The sequence below is a fragment of the Anopheles nili genome, chromosome 2 (assembly GCF_943737925.1).
Source record: "Anopheles nili chromosome 2, idAnoNiliSN_F5_01, whole genome shotgun sequence".
Classification (NCBI taxonomy): Eukaryota; Metazoa; Arthropoda; class Insecta; order Diptera; family Culicidae; genus Anopheles; species Anopheles nili.
The window spans coordinates 24454010-24472111 of NC_071291.1; the positions used below are offsets into that span (position 1 = coordinate 24454010).

The following is an 18102-nucleotide window of genomic DNA, read 5'->3' on the forward strand; positions in this document are numbered from 1 at the left end:
TGTATCGCACTGCACCAACCGCACCCGGTGGGGGCTGTATTTTTCCGTTGTTTGTCGTAGGGTGAGAAATTCGCCTCATCAGATCCTTCGTCGATTGAAGTCTCGCCGGAAGGGGCGCAAAAAAACACGTTACCCTTCACTGGAAACCAAACAACACACAAAACACCCGTCCGTATCCAGGCAGTAGGCCTTGGCGAAGCGTTGAACTTCGAGGTGTGTTCGATTTAAAGTGGAAATTAATGCTCGATACTTCGCCCATTGTACTTTTGCGTCTTGTGCAGGGTAGACGCGTTCCGTGAGCACAACCTGTGACCGAAGAAGGTGTTGTTCGTTGGGTTTACCGGCTCGGAAGGACGATAGTGCGTGTGTTCGTGAGTAAGTGCAGCGAGTCCGGCTGGTTAACCGAGAGCCCGTTCCGGTGGGCATATGTGATCAGCTAGACATGGCGGAAGAAAAAAAGAAAAAAGATGAAAAAGAGGAAGACCCCTGCTCGGCGTACGTCGGCCGATACGTTATCAAAACAATGCGCCTGAAGGACGAAAAGTGGCACAAGCTAACCGGCAACGAGGAGCTTCGAACGATCGTGATGGACTGGGTGCTACAGCCTGCGGTGATGAAGCTGTTCGTTGCGCTCAACAACGCGGGCGCTCTTATCCCGAGCTACCATTTTCCCTCCACGGTCAAAGGCAAAATCTGCTACTTCGTCAAGATCGCCGAGATGGCTTTAGAAATCGGTAAAATTCGTGAGGTAGGTCCACCACTGTGGTTTTACGGGCCCTATTGCTTGGTAGCGCTCCAGAGCTTGCTTTGCTGCAAACATCGCTCCGAGTGCTACCACGCGTCGTCGGTAACTATTGGGAACGGCCATGGCTACTGACCCTCGGGTTGTTTATGCGTTCGATTGCGAGGCTCGTAACCTGCACAAACGGCTGTTATGGAAAACGAGTCTTTGGTTTTAACGCAACCATCGTTTGGTTGGATTTCAAATTCCCTGAAGTACGTACGTTCAAACCATCCATACGAAGACAACATTCGTAGGCACGTGTAGACATTTTTGGAACCGTTTTTCGTCAATTATGCCATTGAGTATTCCGACTATACGCTTCTCCCGGAATGATTCGGATGTGCCATTTTCCCAGGATCTCAGTGTGAACATTTTCAAATACTCGTCAGCCAATTTGATCACCAAAATTGACACACTTACCGCAAGGTTGACTTTTCTTCCACGAATCCACCGAAATGGACGACTCTCTCGTTCTCTAGTTGCTGCTCCCTTGCGTCCGAGCGGATCGCGTGTAACGGTCCATTTAGTTCACACTTTCGCCAGTGAAACAGGCATAAAAAGCGGGAACAAGTTGGTAATGACCCAAAAGCAGCGTAGCTACCGTTAAGTGTGGCTATAAAATTTCTTAATTTAGGAACAATTACGGCATGTGTAATCTCAAACGCGATTGTAGCAATGTAGCTTTCTTTCCACGCTCGTATATTTCCAAAAACATGCAACACACGTGTTTTGCAACGGGCAACCCTTGTTGAACATGGATTTATGCGTTATATAACCTTGCTACGATTTGGAAAATAAAACTATTTTGCTAGTCTGCTGTAGCTATTGCTGATCGATAGTAAAAAGCAGCAATTACATTCAATGCATGTTTTGCATTTAAATATTGTTTTATTTTTAATAAATTGTTATATTACAGCAAATAATATATGGAGATCTAACGCCGAATCCAATCGACGATTTATCCATCCTGGTCGATGAAATATTTTACCCCATGATAAACAATCCACAAAATCAAGAAGGTTGGCCTACGGCTATTGTTAAGGATATCGATAATCATGTTCAAGAGTTACGAAACATCATCTCAGAGGTACGTAAACAACCGTCGAAACATCTGCTGTTTTTCGTTGGATTTACCCGAAGCGATACCTATTCGATTGGATAAGACGTATATTGATCAATGACTTGCAATGGCTTAGCGATCTTCAGCCCCTTTCAAGGCAGGCACGGTGAGGTATAAAAATATAAAATTACACGCACCGAACGGTTCTTTTTTTCCCCTGCACAGGTGAAAGGCAACATCATAAATCAAACGCTTCTCCCCATGCCCATCGCCATCGATAACATTATGCAGGTTGGCGAGGAGGTTCTCCAGGGGTAAGCATGGCTCGATTCCCACCCCTTCTCTCGATCTTTCCTGAAAGCTTTAAAAACTTTCTCCCGCTTCCGGCATACATCATTCACCTGTTCGTTCTCATTTTGCCCCCCTGCGGTAATTCCCACATGCAGCAACATCGATGCATGCAGCTTGAAAATGAAAAACTCCCTCGAGGGCATTGTAATTAAATGGGCGTGCCAGATTAACGACGTACTGAAGGAAGACTCCTCGCAGGCGTTCAAGGACGGCAGGCATCCGACTCCGGTGGAGGAAATTAACTTTTGGGAATCGCGCCAGAAAAACCTGCGCAACATTTATTCCCAGCTAACCGAGCCGAAAGCACGCCAAATTGGAGTTATCCTCGAGGGTATTGATTCGGTGTACTCGTCATCGTTCAAGTCGACGTTCAAGAGTGTGGTTCAAGCGGTTCATGAAGCGGATGACATTTCTCTCTATCTGAAGCCACTGGTAACTGCTGCGGACACGAAATGTGGCGAGCAGCCACTAAATTTCCCTTTACTATCCATTGCAGCGTAAAACTTTTGAAACATTCGAAAGCACCGACTTTACAGATTCTTCCGACATGATTTCTCCTATGCTTCATCTGGTTTGCTTGGTGTGGGCCAATTCGTGCTACTACGGCATAAACGCGAGGATGGTAATCCTTTTCAAAATGATCAGCAACATGATGATTTCCGAGTCGAGCAAATCGCTCGATCCTGGTTCGCTGTTTCAAGGAGAGGTCGACGAATCGCTAATCAAAATCACCCAAATTATTGAAGCATTGGAGTTTTACAAGTAATAGTTTCCTCACGATGACTTTTTCACGCATTACTCATTACAGCTGTGGTTCGGTCTTTTGCGATTGTTTTTCAGATCAGAATTTCATGATTTTCGGGGTAGGCTCAGTGAGTTTGAGAAACCCAATACTCAGCCAATTTACTGGACATTTCGGCCTCGAGACATATTTAATCGCCTCGATATTTACATCATACGTCTGACCGAAGTCAAGGACATTTTCAACACGGCAAACGAGTTCAAAAAGCTTGAAAAGGTAGAAATAGGTGGTTTGCGTGGCCGTGCGATTAGCCGCAAAATTCAAGAAATTTACGACGATTACAACAAACTCTACCAGCGTTGGAGTACGATCCAGTACGATCCCCTGGATCCCGATCCCCGTGAAAAAGGCTTCCAAAAGGATCGGCAAAGATATTTGGAAAAAGCGAGCATTCTTGAACGGCGATTGGCGGCTCAATTCGTCTTGGCTTTTGAAGAGTGCTCCAACGTTGAACAGTTGATGAAGCTTGTGCAGGTGTTGGGAAGCTTGCTCAACAGACCACTCATTCAACCGGATATGGCAAACAATATTTCATGTATTGTGCAGCTGTTCGATTCGGATCTGAATGCGATAGAGACCATATTTGAAAATGGCTACGAAGAGTTCAAACAGAAAGGATTGAAAGGCATTCCAATCGACACTGGCTTTCCTCCTGTAGCTGGAGCGATAGCTTGGGTCCATAAGCTGCAAGATCGCATCAAGAAACCATTGGTTGAACTCGCCATGATAGAATTACCGTGAGCAAATGAATCTCTGAAAGTTAATTTCAAAGTGATGAGAAAAATAACTACATATTATCTATTCACAGAATATTCAAAAACGAAACCGGTCAGCGAGCCTTACAGCGAGCGGATCAGCTTAAGGAGCAGCTTGAGGAGTTTGAGCAGCAACTTTTTTCTACATGGGTCGCAGATGTCACCAAACAGATCGAAAACTTTATGGGAAAATCGTTGCTTAGCAGAACAGAACCTCGATTACTGGAGATGAATTTCAATCAGGTTCTACAAACTATCATGGCGGAGGTTCGCTATCTGAAGTGCATGAAAGCTGCCAATATACCGGAGAAAGCCCAGCAATACTACGCGTCCGGAGAAGCTCTTTGGGTAAGGATCACTCACCTTGGCTTTAAAGTGCATTTGTCGGAATGTTCTTTTCGTTTTTAATTTTCAATTGTAGGCGGCAAGAATGAAATTATCTCGTATCGTAGAATGGTACAATGAAATTTGCAAAACGTGCGCTCCGTGCGAGTTCGAGCTAATTCAAAAAGAAATTGACGAAATTGATAAAATACTCGAGGAAGCATATTCGGGTCGGATCAACTGGAACAACTTTAACCAGGGTTTCATCGATGGTTTGTACGACAAACTCTACAACCTATATTCTCGCGTGCTGAAGGCTAAGAGTAACATAAAGAAGGTTCAAAACAGCATACAGAGCTGGGGTCTCAAACCATTGTACGAACGGCTGAATGGAGATAACAGCGCTCTAATCAACATTGATAACCGCTCAATGATAGTTCAGCGTCGCCTCGAAGCTTGCTTAGATACGAAGAAGCTTATTGATAAGGTCATGGATGAAAACTTTAAACTGTATTTCGATTATTTGGTCGCACTTTCCGAAGAGAAAATGTCCTCAACCAGTGCTACCGGGTCTCAGCGAAGAAGCAGCATGATTCCACTAGCATCCGAGCAGGTTGTCGAACAAGATGAGCAGCGGCTTGCTGCAGTTGAGACACATGAACTGGATGAAGAACAATCCGGAGACGATACGTTAGATGATGTGCCTTCCCTGGAGCAATCCGAATTGGGTAAAACTCTGTCACAATTGGCACTGTTCCGTCCTTATGAGGAGTACGTGGATTCGATATTGTCAAAAGAAATTATGGACGCAGTGCATGTGAGCGTCAAGTACATCAAGTTTGAAATGGAAAATCGCTTGAGTCACAACACTCCCATATTCGAAATCAAATATGAGCTTCATCCACCGAGCACTCGCTTCTGTCCCTCTCTGGATCCGTATGATCCGGAGGGTTTCTTTGCTCTCGTCGAAAGCATGATCACTGATATCTATTGCATGTCTGACATGATACCACGTGTGGCTCAACCACCCGAAAACGAACGAGTTGACGATGAAGGAAACGTTTATCTCGAAACGTATATTAGTAAGTTTGCTAACCCACATGCTCGCGCGTATGCAATCAGTAACACATACTTTTCTTCCTTGTTTTCGCAGCTCATCTCGGAAATAATGACGCTATCGAACGTATGAAACATTCGATAATGCTGCTGGTCATTCAATCGACGAGGGATGCAGAAAAATACGTCAAACAGTTCGATAACTATAATTATCTCTGGCTGGACGACAAGCACAGTGTTTTGGCACAGTTTCTCAAATATGGACGACCTCTGACACAAGATGAGATGGAAATGCTACTATCAACGGAAACACCACTAAAAGAAGTGGCTCCTACGCTAGAGCAATTTAAGGCCCAGATAGACAGCTACATCGATCTTTTTGACGAGGTATTCCAAACGGAAGTGTCTCATGTGTTCGATACCTGGCTGCTGGTAGATTTTCGTCATTTCAAGCACAAGCTACTACACGAGATAGGCAAATGGTCTAACATCTACAAGCAAACGCTAATCGATAGGGTTGTGATAAGCTTGCAAGAGCTTGAAGAATTTAGCATCGAGTGTGATGAAGTTCTCAGTCTTGAAGCAGCCGAAGAAGATTTTCCGACACTGCTTAAAATATTGTCCGTTCTGAACAAAATCAAGGAAAGGGAAGTCGCCACCGACAACATGTTTGAGCCTTTGAAAGCGACGGTAGATTTACTAAAAACTTACAACGTCGAGTTTAACGAAACCGTGTATAAGCAGTTCACGGAACTGCCCGAACGATGGATGCATATGAAGAAGACGGCCCAGAAAGTGCGAGAAAAGATTGCCCCGGCCCAGGCATACCAAGTGGATTTGATCCGGAAGCGCATCAGTTTGTTCGACATCCGCATGAAACTGTACCGGGATGGGTTCAAGAAGTTGCCCTGTTTCAAAGTGCCATGCAAGAACGTTTACGAAATATGCGATCAGGTCAATCTGGAACTGAACATCATGGAGACGCAGTTGAAAAATCTAACCGACTCTGCTGGCCTTTTCGAGCTGAACCCACCAGATGACACGAAGCTACGGCTCTGCAGGAAAGAGGTGAAAATGTTGAAGCAAATTTGGGACTTTGTGTACACCGTAGAGTCGTGCGTGAACGATTGGAAGAAAACATCCTGGAAGAAGATCGATGTAGAAGCCATGGATGTCGAATGCAAAAACTACGGCAAACAAATCCGCCAGCTGGACAAGGATATGCGCAATTGGGCTCCCTATTTGCACCTGGAGGCGATTCTTAAAAACCTTATGACTTCGCTGCGTGCCATCACCGAGCTGCAGAATCCAGCCATCCGGGAGCGCCATTGGTTCGAGCTAATGCAGGCTACAAAGGTACGATATTCTCACTCGTGGTTTCTCCAAACGGTCCATAACGATTTACTTACTCTATGCTACCACATGTGGACGCATCATCAAAACTGATCACTGTTTCAGCTGATTCAAACATACGGAAAAGAAATGCTGGTTTGTAAACGCCAACTAATTTTGTTGTTGATTTGTGTGATTGAAATAAGAAGCGGCGTTTGATCTCATATTGCTACACGCGTTTATGCTTTACTTAAATGATTCTCTATATTGTTTCATTTAAACACTGTCATATTCGTGTTACATACTTTTAACAAACATAGTAGCAGCATGCTTAATCAATTTATTTTCACTACATTTTTGCACGTACCGCGATTCCAAGATATCACTGTAGCGATATGTATGTTTTATCTCGTTCTCAAAAAAACAGGACGAGGTTTGATGCGTGAAAACCCAAATTAATATGGTTAAGCTTTGTTTCATCAATTCCATCTTTGCCACTTTCAGGTGCGATTCCAAATGGTTGACTCCACTACGTTGGCCGATTTACTCGAGCTCAACCTTCACAACTACGAGGAAGAAGTTAAGGGAATTGTGGATAAATCGGTGAAAGAGATGGGTATGGAGAAGATGCTGAACGATCTGCAAATCGCGTGGAAAGACCTTCAGTTCGATTTCGAGCCGCACGAGCGCACCAATTTGAAGTTGTTGAAAATATCAGAAGAAGTCATGGAAATGCTGGAAGAAAACCAGGTTCAACTACAGAATCTGCTCTCCTCAAAATATGTCGCGTACTTTTTGGAGCAAGTGTCCAGCTGGCAGTTATCGCTCTCGAATGCAGATTGCGTGATAACTGCCTGGTTCGAGGTGCAGCGTAAATGGATGTATCTCGAGAGTATTTTCATCGGCTCGGAAGACATCCGCAATCAACTGCCAGAAGATTCGAAACGCTTCGACAACATCGACAAGGAATTCAAATTGCTTCTCGCCGCGGTTATTGCTAATCCCAACATCGTTAAAGCCACCAACCGGCCGGGATTGTTCGAAAAGCTAGAGGGTCTCCTCGAGCAGCTCATTCTCTGCGAGAAAGCTCTCAACGATTATCTGGAAACGAAGCGTTTGGCCTACCCTCGGTTCTACTTTGTCTCGTCCGCCGATCTGCTGGACATTCTTTCGAATGGAAACCAGCCTGAACTAGTCGCGAAGCATCTCACCAAGCTGTACGACTCGATAGCAAAGCTACGCTTCGACACGGGCTCAACCAAAACCGCAATAGGCATGATTTCAAAGGAAAACGAGGAGTTCGTTCAGTTCAAAGATCCGTGCGACTGCGACGGAAAAGTTGAAATTTGGCTCAACCGTGTCACCGATTCGATGCGGGTAACGCTGCGAGACCTCTTCGAATGCTCAGTGATGGCGTACGAGGAAAAACCGCGCGATTCATGGATATTCGATTGGCCTGCCCAGCCCGCACTGTGCGCTACCCAAATCTGGTGGACAACCGAGGTGAATGTAGCGTTCGCAAAGCTGGAAGAAGGCTACGAAAACGCACTCAAAGACTACCAGAAGAAGCAAATCCTGCAGCTGAACGCGCTTATCGTGCTGCTGTGCGGCGAACTCAGCCAGGGTGATCGGCAAAAGATCATGACGATCTGCACGATCGACGTGCATTCGCGCGATGTGGTAGCCAAAATGATTCAGCAAAAGGTCGAAACGGGTCAGGCGTTTCAGTGGCAAAGCCAGCTGCGGCATCGGTGGGATGACAAGCTGGGCGACTGTTTCGCTAACATCTGCGATGCACAGTTTCGCTACGATTATGAGTATCTGGGCAACACACCTCGTTTGGTAATTACGCCGCTAACCGATCGATGCTACATCACGTTGACACAGGTACGAGCCCGCAAAATAATGGTTCCGGGTGCGTGTTTTACAATTGTACAGCTGCTTTCGACCTCTCGTTTTTCACCAGTCACTGCATTTAATCATGGGAGGCGCACCGGCAGGACCAGCCGGTACGGGGAAAACCGAAACAACCAAGGATCTCGGCCGTGCGCTGGGAATCATGGTGTACGTGTTCAACTGCTCCGAGCAGATGGACTACAAATCGTGTGGCAACATCTACAAGGGCTTATCGCAAACCGGCGCCTGGGGATGTTTCGACGAGTTCAACCGCATCTCCGTTGAGGTGCTATCTGTCGTTGCCGTGCAGGTCAAATCGATACAGGATGCCATCAAGGTGAGTTGCGAGCCTCGCCTATCGCAATATTGGTTGTAGCAGGTTGTGTTTGTAGCCGTCGTGTAATTGAAACCATTTCTCTCTCTTTCGTGGTTGAATAATGTGTTGTGGTATTGTAATGGTAGGGTGGGAAAAAGTATGCAACCCTTAGCGATAGCAAGGTAATTTGTACACGATTGTCTCTTTGAAGGTAACTGCTATCAGTTGAATGTGTGTTTTTGCAAAAAATAGAGTCGTAGCCCAAATATCCACTCGAATGTAGGAAAACAAGTTTTGTTTCTCATACCAGTATGACACTAATGTACATTTTTTTACATTTTTTAAATCAATATTTAACACATGTTTGACGTCTTTCCTCAACCAAGGGTGCTATGTAGTATGCATGGGTTCTCTTTATCGTTCTAAAGTATCGTAGTAATTCGTAATAAATTTCTCGTTTGAAACCGACCTTTTTTTTAATCATTTGCACAAACACTACGTTCGTATTACTCACTCCAGCTTACCAGCTAATCTTCAACTTCATTGCAATGCTACTTTACATTACTATTTTACATACACTTTTGCTCACTTGCCTCGTACAGCGCAGCTGCACAAATCACACCATTTTCAACGATTTAAAACTACTTTATTTTTTCCCCATTTCTTTCCCTTTTTTTCCGTTTCGCTTTGCATCCACTCCGCATCACGCCCGAAACCACTGCTCACCTCGAATGGCTGCCGTAACGTTGCTTTGAAATGATAATCAAATTTGCATACAAATAGGGCAAGAAAACCATATTTAATTTTATGGGTGAGACCATCTCGCTCGTGCCCACCGTGGGAATTTTCATCACCATGAACCCCGGATACGCGGGCCGCACGGAGCTGCCGGAGAACCTGAAAGCTCTGTTTCGTCCGTGCGCCATGGTCGTGCCCGATTTTGAGCTCATTTGCGAAATCATGCTCGTCGCCGAGGGCTTCCAGGAAGCTCGCCTGTTGGCACGTAAGTTCATTACGCTGTACACCCTGTGCAAGGAGTTGCTTTCGAAGCAGGATCACTACGATTGGGGTCTGCGTGCCATCAAATCGGTGCTGGTCGTCGCTGGCTCGTTGAAGGTAAGCCCCACTGTGAGCGAATTACAGCGACGCGCCGTGTCTTACTTACCACCTGCTGCATTTCCATGCGGTCTTTTTCTCTCCACCCAGCGAAGCGATCGAGACCGTCCCGAGGACCAAGTTTTGATGCGAGCATTACGAGACTTTAACATACCCAAAATTGTGACCGATGATGTGCCCGTCTTCATGGGCTTGATAGGCGACTTGTTTCCTGCGCTGGATGTGCCGCGAAAGCGCTCGCCGGATTTCGAAAAGCTGATTCGCCGCTCGACGCAAGAGATGAAGCTGCAGCCCGAGGATAACTTCATCCTGAAGGTGGTCCAGCTGGAGGAGCTGTTCGCGGTGCGACACTCGGTGTTCATAGTCGGCAATGCGGGCACGGGCAAAACGCAGGTTTGGAAGGCACTCTTCAAGACGTACCAAAACCAAAAACGAAAGCCTCACTTTAACGATCTCAACCCGAAAGCGGTAACCAACGATGAGCTGTTCGGTATCATCAATCCAGCCACGCGCGAGTGGAAGGACGGCCTGTTCTCGGTTATCATGCGTGATCAGGCAAACATGCCCGGTACGGGACCGAAATGGATCGTGCTGGACGGTGACATCGATCCCATGTGGATCGAAAGCCTCAACACGGTGATGGACGACAACAAAGTGCTCACACTGGCCAGTAACGAGCGGATCGCGCTCACCAAAGAGATGCGGTTGTTGTTCGAAATTTCCAACCTTCGCACGGCAACTCCCGCGACGGTATCACGAGCCGGCATTCTCTACATAAACCCGCAGGATTTGGGCTGGAACCCGTTCGTGGCATCGTGGATCGATTCGCGTGAGACACAGGCCGAGAAAGGAATCCTATCGGTGCTGTTCGATAAGTACATTCCACCGCTCATGGATGCGCACAAGCGCTTCAAAAAGATTACCCCAATATCGGAAATCGCCATGATCCAAATGACCTGTCATCTGCTCGATTGTTTGTTGACACCGGCAAACTTGCCACCCGAGTGTCCGAAGGAGTGGTACGAAATCTATTACGTGTTTGCCGTGATTTGGGGCTTCGGATCGTCGCTATACCAGGACCAGCTGGTTGACTGGCGCACCGAGTTCCATAAGTGGTGGATCAATGAGTTTAAAGCGATCCGGTTCCCACCGGGAGGCACCATATTCAGCTACTACATTGATCCCGAGACGAAAAAGTTTAACCCCTGGACCGATCTGGTGCCGTCATTTGAGCTCGACACGGACATACCGTTGCAATCGATGCTCGTTCCAACGACCGAAACCACGCGACTTCGGTGGTTTATGGACATTCTCATCGAGGATAAGCACCCGGTCATGTTGGTCGGTGGTGCCGGCTCGGGTAAAAGTGTCATCGTGGCCGATAAGCTGAGCAGCCTTTCGTACAAGTACGCCGTCACCAATGTGCCGTTTAACTTCTACACCACATCCGAGATGTTGCAGCGGGTGCTCGAGAAACCACTGGAAAAGAAAGCCGGTCGTAACTACGGTCCACCGGGTAACAAAACCATGGTTTACTTCGTGGACGACATGAACATGCCGGAGGTCGACGCGTACGGTACGGTGCAACCTCACACGCTCATTCGCCAGTTTATGGACTACCGGCATTGGTATGATCGGGCGAAGCTTTCGCTGAAGGACATCCACAACTGTCAGTTTGTGTCGTGCATGAACCCAACGGCCGGTTCGTTCACCATCGATCCGAGACTGCAGCGCCATTTCTGCGTTTTTGCAGTCAGCTTTCCCAGTGGTGACCCGCTGTATCACATTTACTACTCGGTGCTGTCGCAGCACTTGTCTAACTCGCTGAACAAGTTCACGTTGGCTACGCAGAAGATCTGCGCTGCGCTCGTAACTTGTGCGCTCAATTTGCACACTAAAATGGGCCAGATGTTCCTGCCGACGGCGATCAAGTTTCACTACGTGTTCAATATGCGTGATCTTGCAAACATCTTCCAGGGGATGCTGTTCGGGAATGGCGAAACTTGTCCGGAACCGAACCAGCTGATCCGGCTCTGGGCACACGAAGCGACCCGTGTGTACGGAGATAAGCTGGTGGAAGAGCGCGATATCGACAACTTCAACAAACTGATTGTGGACGTCGTGAAGAAGTCTTTCGAGGAGATGGACGAAACGAAGGTGTTCTCGAAGCCCATCATTTACTCGCACTTTGCTGAGGGTCTTACCGATCCGAAGTATATGCCGGTGACCAGTTGGGAGTCGTTGAACAAAATTCTCGACGAAGCTCAGGGCAACTATAACGACATGATTGGAGCCATGAACCTGGTGTTGTTCGAGGACGCCATGAGCCACATCTGCCGGATCAGCCGTATTTTGGAAGGTCCACGAGGTAACGCGTTGCTGATCGGTGTTGGCGGGTCAGGCAAGCAGTCGCTGTCGCGATTGGCTGCCTTTATTTCGGGTCTAGAGGTGTTCCAGATACAGCTGCGCAAGGGCTACAGCATTGTGGACCTGAAGACGGATTTGGCGGTGTTGTACATGAAGGCGGGTGTTAAAAATGTACCGTGTATGTTCCTCATGACGGACGCTCAGGTCGCCGAGGAGTCGTTTTTGGTGCTCATCAACGATCTGCTAGCATCGGGCGAGATTCCTGAGCTCTTTCCCGAGGACGAAATTGACAACAACATCATCAACGCGCTGCGAAATGAGGTGAAGCAGCTGGGCATAATGGATTCGAAGGAGAACTGCTGGAAGTACTTTATCGAGAAAGTGCGCAAATCGCTCAAACTGGTGCTATGCTTTTCGCCGGTTGGATCGACGTTGCGCGTACGAGCTCGCAAGTTTCCCGCAATCGTTAATTGTACCGCGATTAATTGGTTCCACGAGTGGCCGAAAAATGCTCTCGAGTCCGTTTCGACCCGGTTCTTGTCGGACATTGAAGTGCTACCGGTAAGACAGCCGTGACACGAAGACTAGCAGCGCAAGCGTGCATAATTCGAGTGATTTTCTCGACCCCCTTTTTTTCTTCTCTCAACAGCCTGAACTGGTTGAACCGATCGCAGTGTTCATGTCCTACGTGCACGGAACGGTGAACGAGATGTCGCAGACGTATCTGCAAAACGAGCGTCGCTACAACTACACCACACCGAAGTCATTCCTGGAGCTGATTTCGCTGTACGCCAAGCTGCTCACGGACAAGACGCTGGAGTTGCACGATCGCATCCACCGACTGGAGAGCGGCATCCTCAAGCTGGCGGAATGCGCCAAGCAGGTCGACTCACTGCAACTGCAGCTAGCTGACCAGGAGATCGTGCTGAAGGTGAAAAACGAAGAAGCGGACAAACTGATCAAGGTCGTGGGTGCTGAGAACGAGAAGGTGCAGAAAGAAAAGAACATTGCCGCCGAGGAGGAACTGAAGGTGCGCGTGATCGAGGAAGATGTCGGCGCAAAGGCGAAGGTCTGCGAAGAGGATCTACGCAAAGCGGAGCCCGCGCTGTTAGCCGCACAAGCCGCTCTGGACACGCTGGACAAGACTAACCTCACGGAGTTGAAATCGTTCGGTTCACCACCGGATGCCGTCGTGAATGTTTGCGCGGCCGTACTGGTGCTTTTCTCGCCGAAGGGCAAAATACCAAAGGACCGCAGCTGGAAGTCGTGCAAGTTGATCATGAACAAGGTGGATGTGTTTCTGAACGATCTTCTCTACTACGACAAGGAGCACATCCACCCTGACGTGATCAAAGCGCTGCAGCTGTACCTGCGTGATCCAGAGTTTGATCCGGACAAGATTCGCGCAAAATCGATCGCCGCCGCTGGTCTGAGCGCGTGGGTCATCAACATACACAGGTTCTACGAGGTGTACCAGGTGGTTGAACCGAAGCAGCGAGCTCTTAACGAGGCGCAATCTGAGCTGAAAGGTGCGCAAGATAAGCTCATGGAGCTGACCTCGAAGATTACGGAGCTGGAGGACAAGCTGGGCGTGATCGAGGCGGCGTTCAACAACGCGCTGGCCGAGAAGCAGAAGTGTCAGGACGAGGCTGACAAGACGGCCTTTACCATCGATCTGGCGCATCGTTTGGTGAACGGACTGGCATCGGAGAATGTGCGCTGGCGAGAATCGATAGCCATGCTGAAGAGTCAAACGGTGACTCTGCCCGGCGATGTGCTATTGGTTGCTTGCTTCATCAGCTATGTCGGTTGCTTCACCAGGCGATATCGCGTTGAGTTGCAGGAAAAACTGTGGATTCCCACGTTCCGCATGTCGCGACCGATGATTCCCTTCACGGAAGGTGTCGATCCGCTCAGTTTGATCTGCGACGATGCCATGATCGCGTCCTGGAACAATGAAGGCTTGCCGTCGGATCGGATGTCGGCGGAAAATGCCACCATTTTGACGTACTCCTCGCGCTGGCCGCTCATGATTGATCCTCAGCTGTACGTGTTGATCATCACCGAAGGTGCTGCCGAAAGTGTATTCACGGAGTTGTGTTTGCTCTCTCTCTTTTTTCAGACAAGGCATCAAGTGGATCAAGCAGAAGTACGGCGACGAACTAACGGTGTTGCGGCTGACCGTTCGAGGATATTTGGATGTGATTGAACGTTGTGTCGTGAATGGGCAGATCTTGCTGATCGAGAACATCGGAGAAACGGTCGATGCCGTGCTGGATCCTCTGCTGGGTCGTATGCTCGTCAAAAAGGGCCGCTGCCTGCGAATGGGTGAAAAGGAGATCGATTACAATCCAAGCTTCCAGCTGATCCTCCAGACTAAGCTGGCCAACCCGCACTACAAACCGGAGATGCAGGCGCAAACGACTCTAATCAATTTCACCGTCACCCGGGACGGTCTCGAGGAGCAACTGCTTGCGGAGGTCGTGAAGGCAGAGCGACCGGATCTAGAGAAGCAGAAGGCCGATCTGACGACCGAACAGAACCGGTTCAAGATCACGCTCAAGCTGCTGGAGGACGATCTGTTGAGTCGGCTTTCATCTGCTGGTGAGAACGTGCTGGAAGATGCCTCACTGGTGTTGAACCTGGAGAAAACGAAGAAGACAGCCGCCGAAGTGGAGGTGAAAGTGCGCGAAAGTCGCAAGACGTCCGAGGCGATCGACATTGCGTTCGAGAGCTACCGCTCGGCAGCAGAGCGCGCCTCAATCCTATACTTCATCCTGAACGACCTACACAAGATCAACCCAATCTATCAGTTCTCGCTGAAGGCCTTCACGACCGTGTTCAAGGATGCCATCGCTGGAACACCACCAGCCGATAAGCTGAAGGAACGGGTCGTAAACCTGATCGAGTCGATCACGTTCGCAGTTCACATGTACACGACGCGCGGGCTCTTCGAGAAGGATAAGCTGATCTACATGGCACAGATGGCGATTCAGATCCTGCTGCACGCCAAGGAGATCGACCCGACCGAGCTCGACTTCTTGCTGCGATTCCCGTACACGCCCAACCTAACGTCACCGTTCGACTTCCTGTCCAACAGCGGGTGGGGCGGTATCAAGGCACTCGCCAACATGGACGAATTCCGGGCCCTGGACAAAGACATCGAGGGTTCAGCCAAACGGTGGCGCAAACTGGTCGAATCGGAGTGTCCCGAGCGCGAGAAGATGCCCGGTGAGTGGAAGAACAAGAACGCCCTGCAGAGGTTGTGCATCATGCGCTGCCTGCGACCAGATCGGATGACGTACGCGATCAGGTTCTTCGTGGAGGAGAAGCTAGGCGCACGGTACGTCGAAGCGCGCACGGTGGAGTTCGCAAAGTCGTTCGAGGAGTCGAGTGCTTCCACGCCGGTGTTCTTCATCCTGTCAGCGGGCGTTGACCCGCTGAAGGATGTCGAGAAGCTGGGCAAGAAGATGCGCTACTCCTCGGACTACGGTAACTTCTACAACGTGTCGCTTGGTCAGGGCCAGGAAGTGGTCGCTGAAGCCGCGATGGACGTCGCCTGCAAGGAGGGCCACTGGGTGATCCTGCAAAACATCCACCTGGTGGCGAAGTGGCTACCGACGCTGGAGAAAAAGATGGAAGCGACGCAAGAGGGTGCCCACGAGAGCTACCGGTTGTTCATAAGCGGCGAACCTGCGCCCTCGGCCGAGTACCACATTATCCCGCAGGGCATCCTGGAGTCGGCGATTAAGATCACGAACGAACCGCCAACGGGCATGCTGGCGAACGTGCACAAAGCGCTGGACAACTTCAACCAGGAAACGCTCGAGATGTGTGGTAAGGAGGCCGAGTTCAAGGCGATCCTGTTCTCGCTCTGCTACTTCCACGCTGTGGTGGCTGAACGGCGCAAGTTCGGACCGCAGGGATGGAACCGTTCCTATCCGTTTAACGTCGGTGACCTGACGATTAGCGTGTACGTGCTGTACAACTACCTCGAGGCGAACAACCGCGTGCCGTGGGAGGACCTGCGCTATCTCTTCGGTGAGATCATGTACGGCGGGCACATCACTGATGACTGGGATCGACGACTCTGCCGGACGTACCTCGAGGAGCTGATGCAACCGGAGTTGGTCGATGGTGATCTGAACCTGTGCGCAGGCTTCCCAGCTCCACCCAACCTCGACTACATCGGGTATCACAACTACATCGACGACAATCTACCCTCGGAGTCACCGCACCTGTACGGGTTGCACCCGAACGCCGAGATCGGTTTCCTGACGACCCTGTCTGAGCAGGCGTTCAAGACGATCTTCGAGTTGCAGCCGCGCGATTCGGGCGCCTCGAGTGGTGCGTCGATCAGCCGCGAGGACGTGGTGAAGAACATCATCGACGAGTTCCTCGACAAGCTGCCGGAGGAGTTCAACATGCTGGAATTGATGGCACGCGTCGAGGATCGCACACCGTTCATCATCGTCGCATTCCAGGAGTGCGAACGGATGAACATCTTGGTGCGCGAGCTGAAGCGCTCACTGCGCGAACTGCTGCTCGGGTTAAAGGGTGAGCTGACCATCACACCCGACATGGAGACGCTCGAGGGTGCGCTGTTCTTCGATCAGGTACCCGATAACTGGACCAAACGAGCGTACCCGTCGATGTACGGTCTGCAGTCGTGGTTCGCGGATCTGCAGATCCGCATCAAGGAGCTGGAGGCGTGGTCGAACGACTTCAATCTGCCCTCGTCGGTGTGGTTGGCTGGGTTCTTCAATCCACAGAGCTTTCTCACGGCCATCATGCAACAGACGGCCCGCAAGAACGAGTGGCCTCTGGACAAGATGTGTCTGGCCTGTGACGTGACTAAGAAGTGGAAGGAGGACTTCAGTGCGCCACCACGAGAGGGCGCTTACGTGAATGGGTTGTTCATGGAGGGCGCCCGGTGGGACGTGAACGTCGGTTCGATCGCGAATTCGCTCATGAAGGAGCTGTTCCCGCAGATGCCCGTCATCTACATTAAGGCCATCACGCAGGACAAGCAAGAGACGAAGAACATTTACGAGTGTCCGGTGTATAAGACGCGGTAAGTGCCCTTTGAGCTCCTTGACGATATAACCATCTCGGTGGGTGCGCAATGTATTGGTGTTTTTTTGACCTTTTTTTCTTGCAGCACCCGTGGACCTACATTTGTGTGGACGTTTAACTTGAAAACGAAGGAAAAATCAGCAAAATGGACGCTCGGTGGTGTGTGTCTGCTGTTGCAGGTTTAAACGCGCTCCATCTCTAAATTATGCCGTACATCCCACACGCGATGGGAAGATATATATATATATATTTATATAAGCATGCTTTTGTTCGTCTACTACCTGAATACATATTGCAGCACATGCTTGTTGCTTTGTTTGATCAAATGAACGTATGTGTGGGGTGTTTTCTGATTTGTTATTAAATTCAAATAATTTCTGCTTTGCTTGCAACGACATCTACGGAGTGTGTAACAGAAGAAGGATGTGCTTGATAGCAGAGAAAATTGCGTATAAGTTATAGCATCGTAGGTTCCTGTGGAAGTATGTTGATGTTTTTTTTAAATGTCGTTAGCTCTTTCTTATACTTCAATTTGAGGGCAGATTATCTTTTTTGAAGGGCCTTTGATGATTCTTATTGATCCGAATAAATCCGTTTTGATGTTTCCCAAATATTTTATATTGTCCACTTATAAATTTTGTATTATTAAGCAACAGCTTTGAATTAATAAGATTTCCATCAGATTTTTTCAAACCTGCAGCCCTATTCGTTCTTATTTTCAGTGACAGGGCTACTATTTCTCCATTATGCAGTAAAACACCAAATTTATCCAAATGAACATACAAATAACATAAATGATTTGATAGCAAGTCTAGTTTTTTAATGAATAATGGAATGAAAACAGGATATTACGAACACAGATCCTCA

At 48.8% G+C, this 18102-nt stretch overlaps 1 protein-coding gene across 1 annotated transcript; it reads left to right on the plus strand.

Moving 5' to 3' along the window:
• Nucleotides 1-306: 306 nt before the first annotated feature.
• LOC128732185 (dynein beta chain, ciliary-like) lies at nucleotides 307-17438 on the plus strand. Its single transcript, XM_053825355.1, has 18 exons — nucleotides 307-748; nucleotides 1701-1871; nucleotides 2070-2158; nucleotides 2291-2627; nucleotides 2692-2957; nucleotides 3036-3734; nucleotides 3806-4100; nucleotides 4174-5158; nucleotides 5230-6488; nucleotides 6591-6620; nucleotides 6969-8351; nucleotides 8431-8697; nucleotides 8823-8858; nucleotides 9460-9792; nucleotides 9883-12720; nucleotides 12809-14205; nucleotides 14282-17233; nucleotides 17321-17438. The coding sequence occupies exons 1-18, from the start codon at nucleotides 443-445 to the stop codon at nucleotides 17418-17420; spliced, it is 13743 nt and encodes a 4580-aa protein (XP_053681330.1). The 5' UTR covers nucleotides 307-442; the 3' UTR covers nucleotides 17421-17438.
• Nucleotides 17439-18102: the final 664 nt, after the last annotated feature.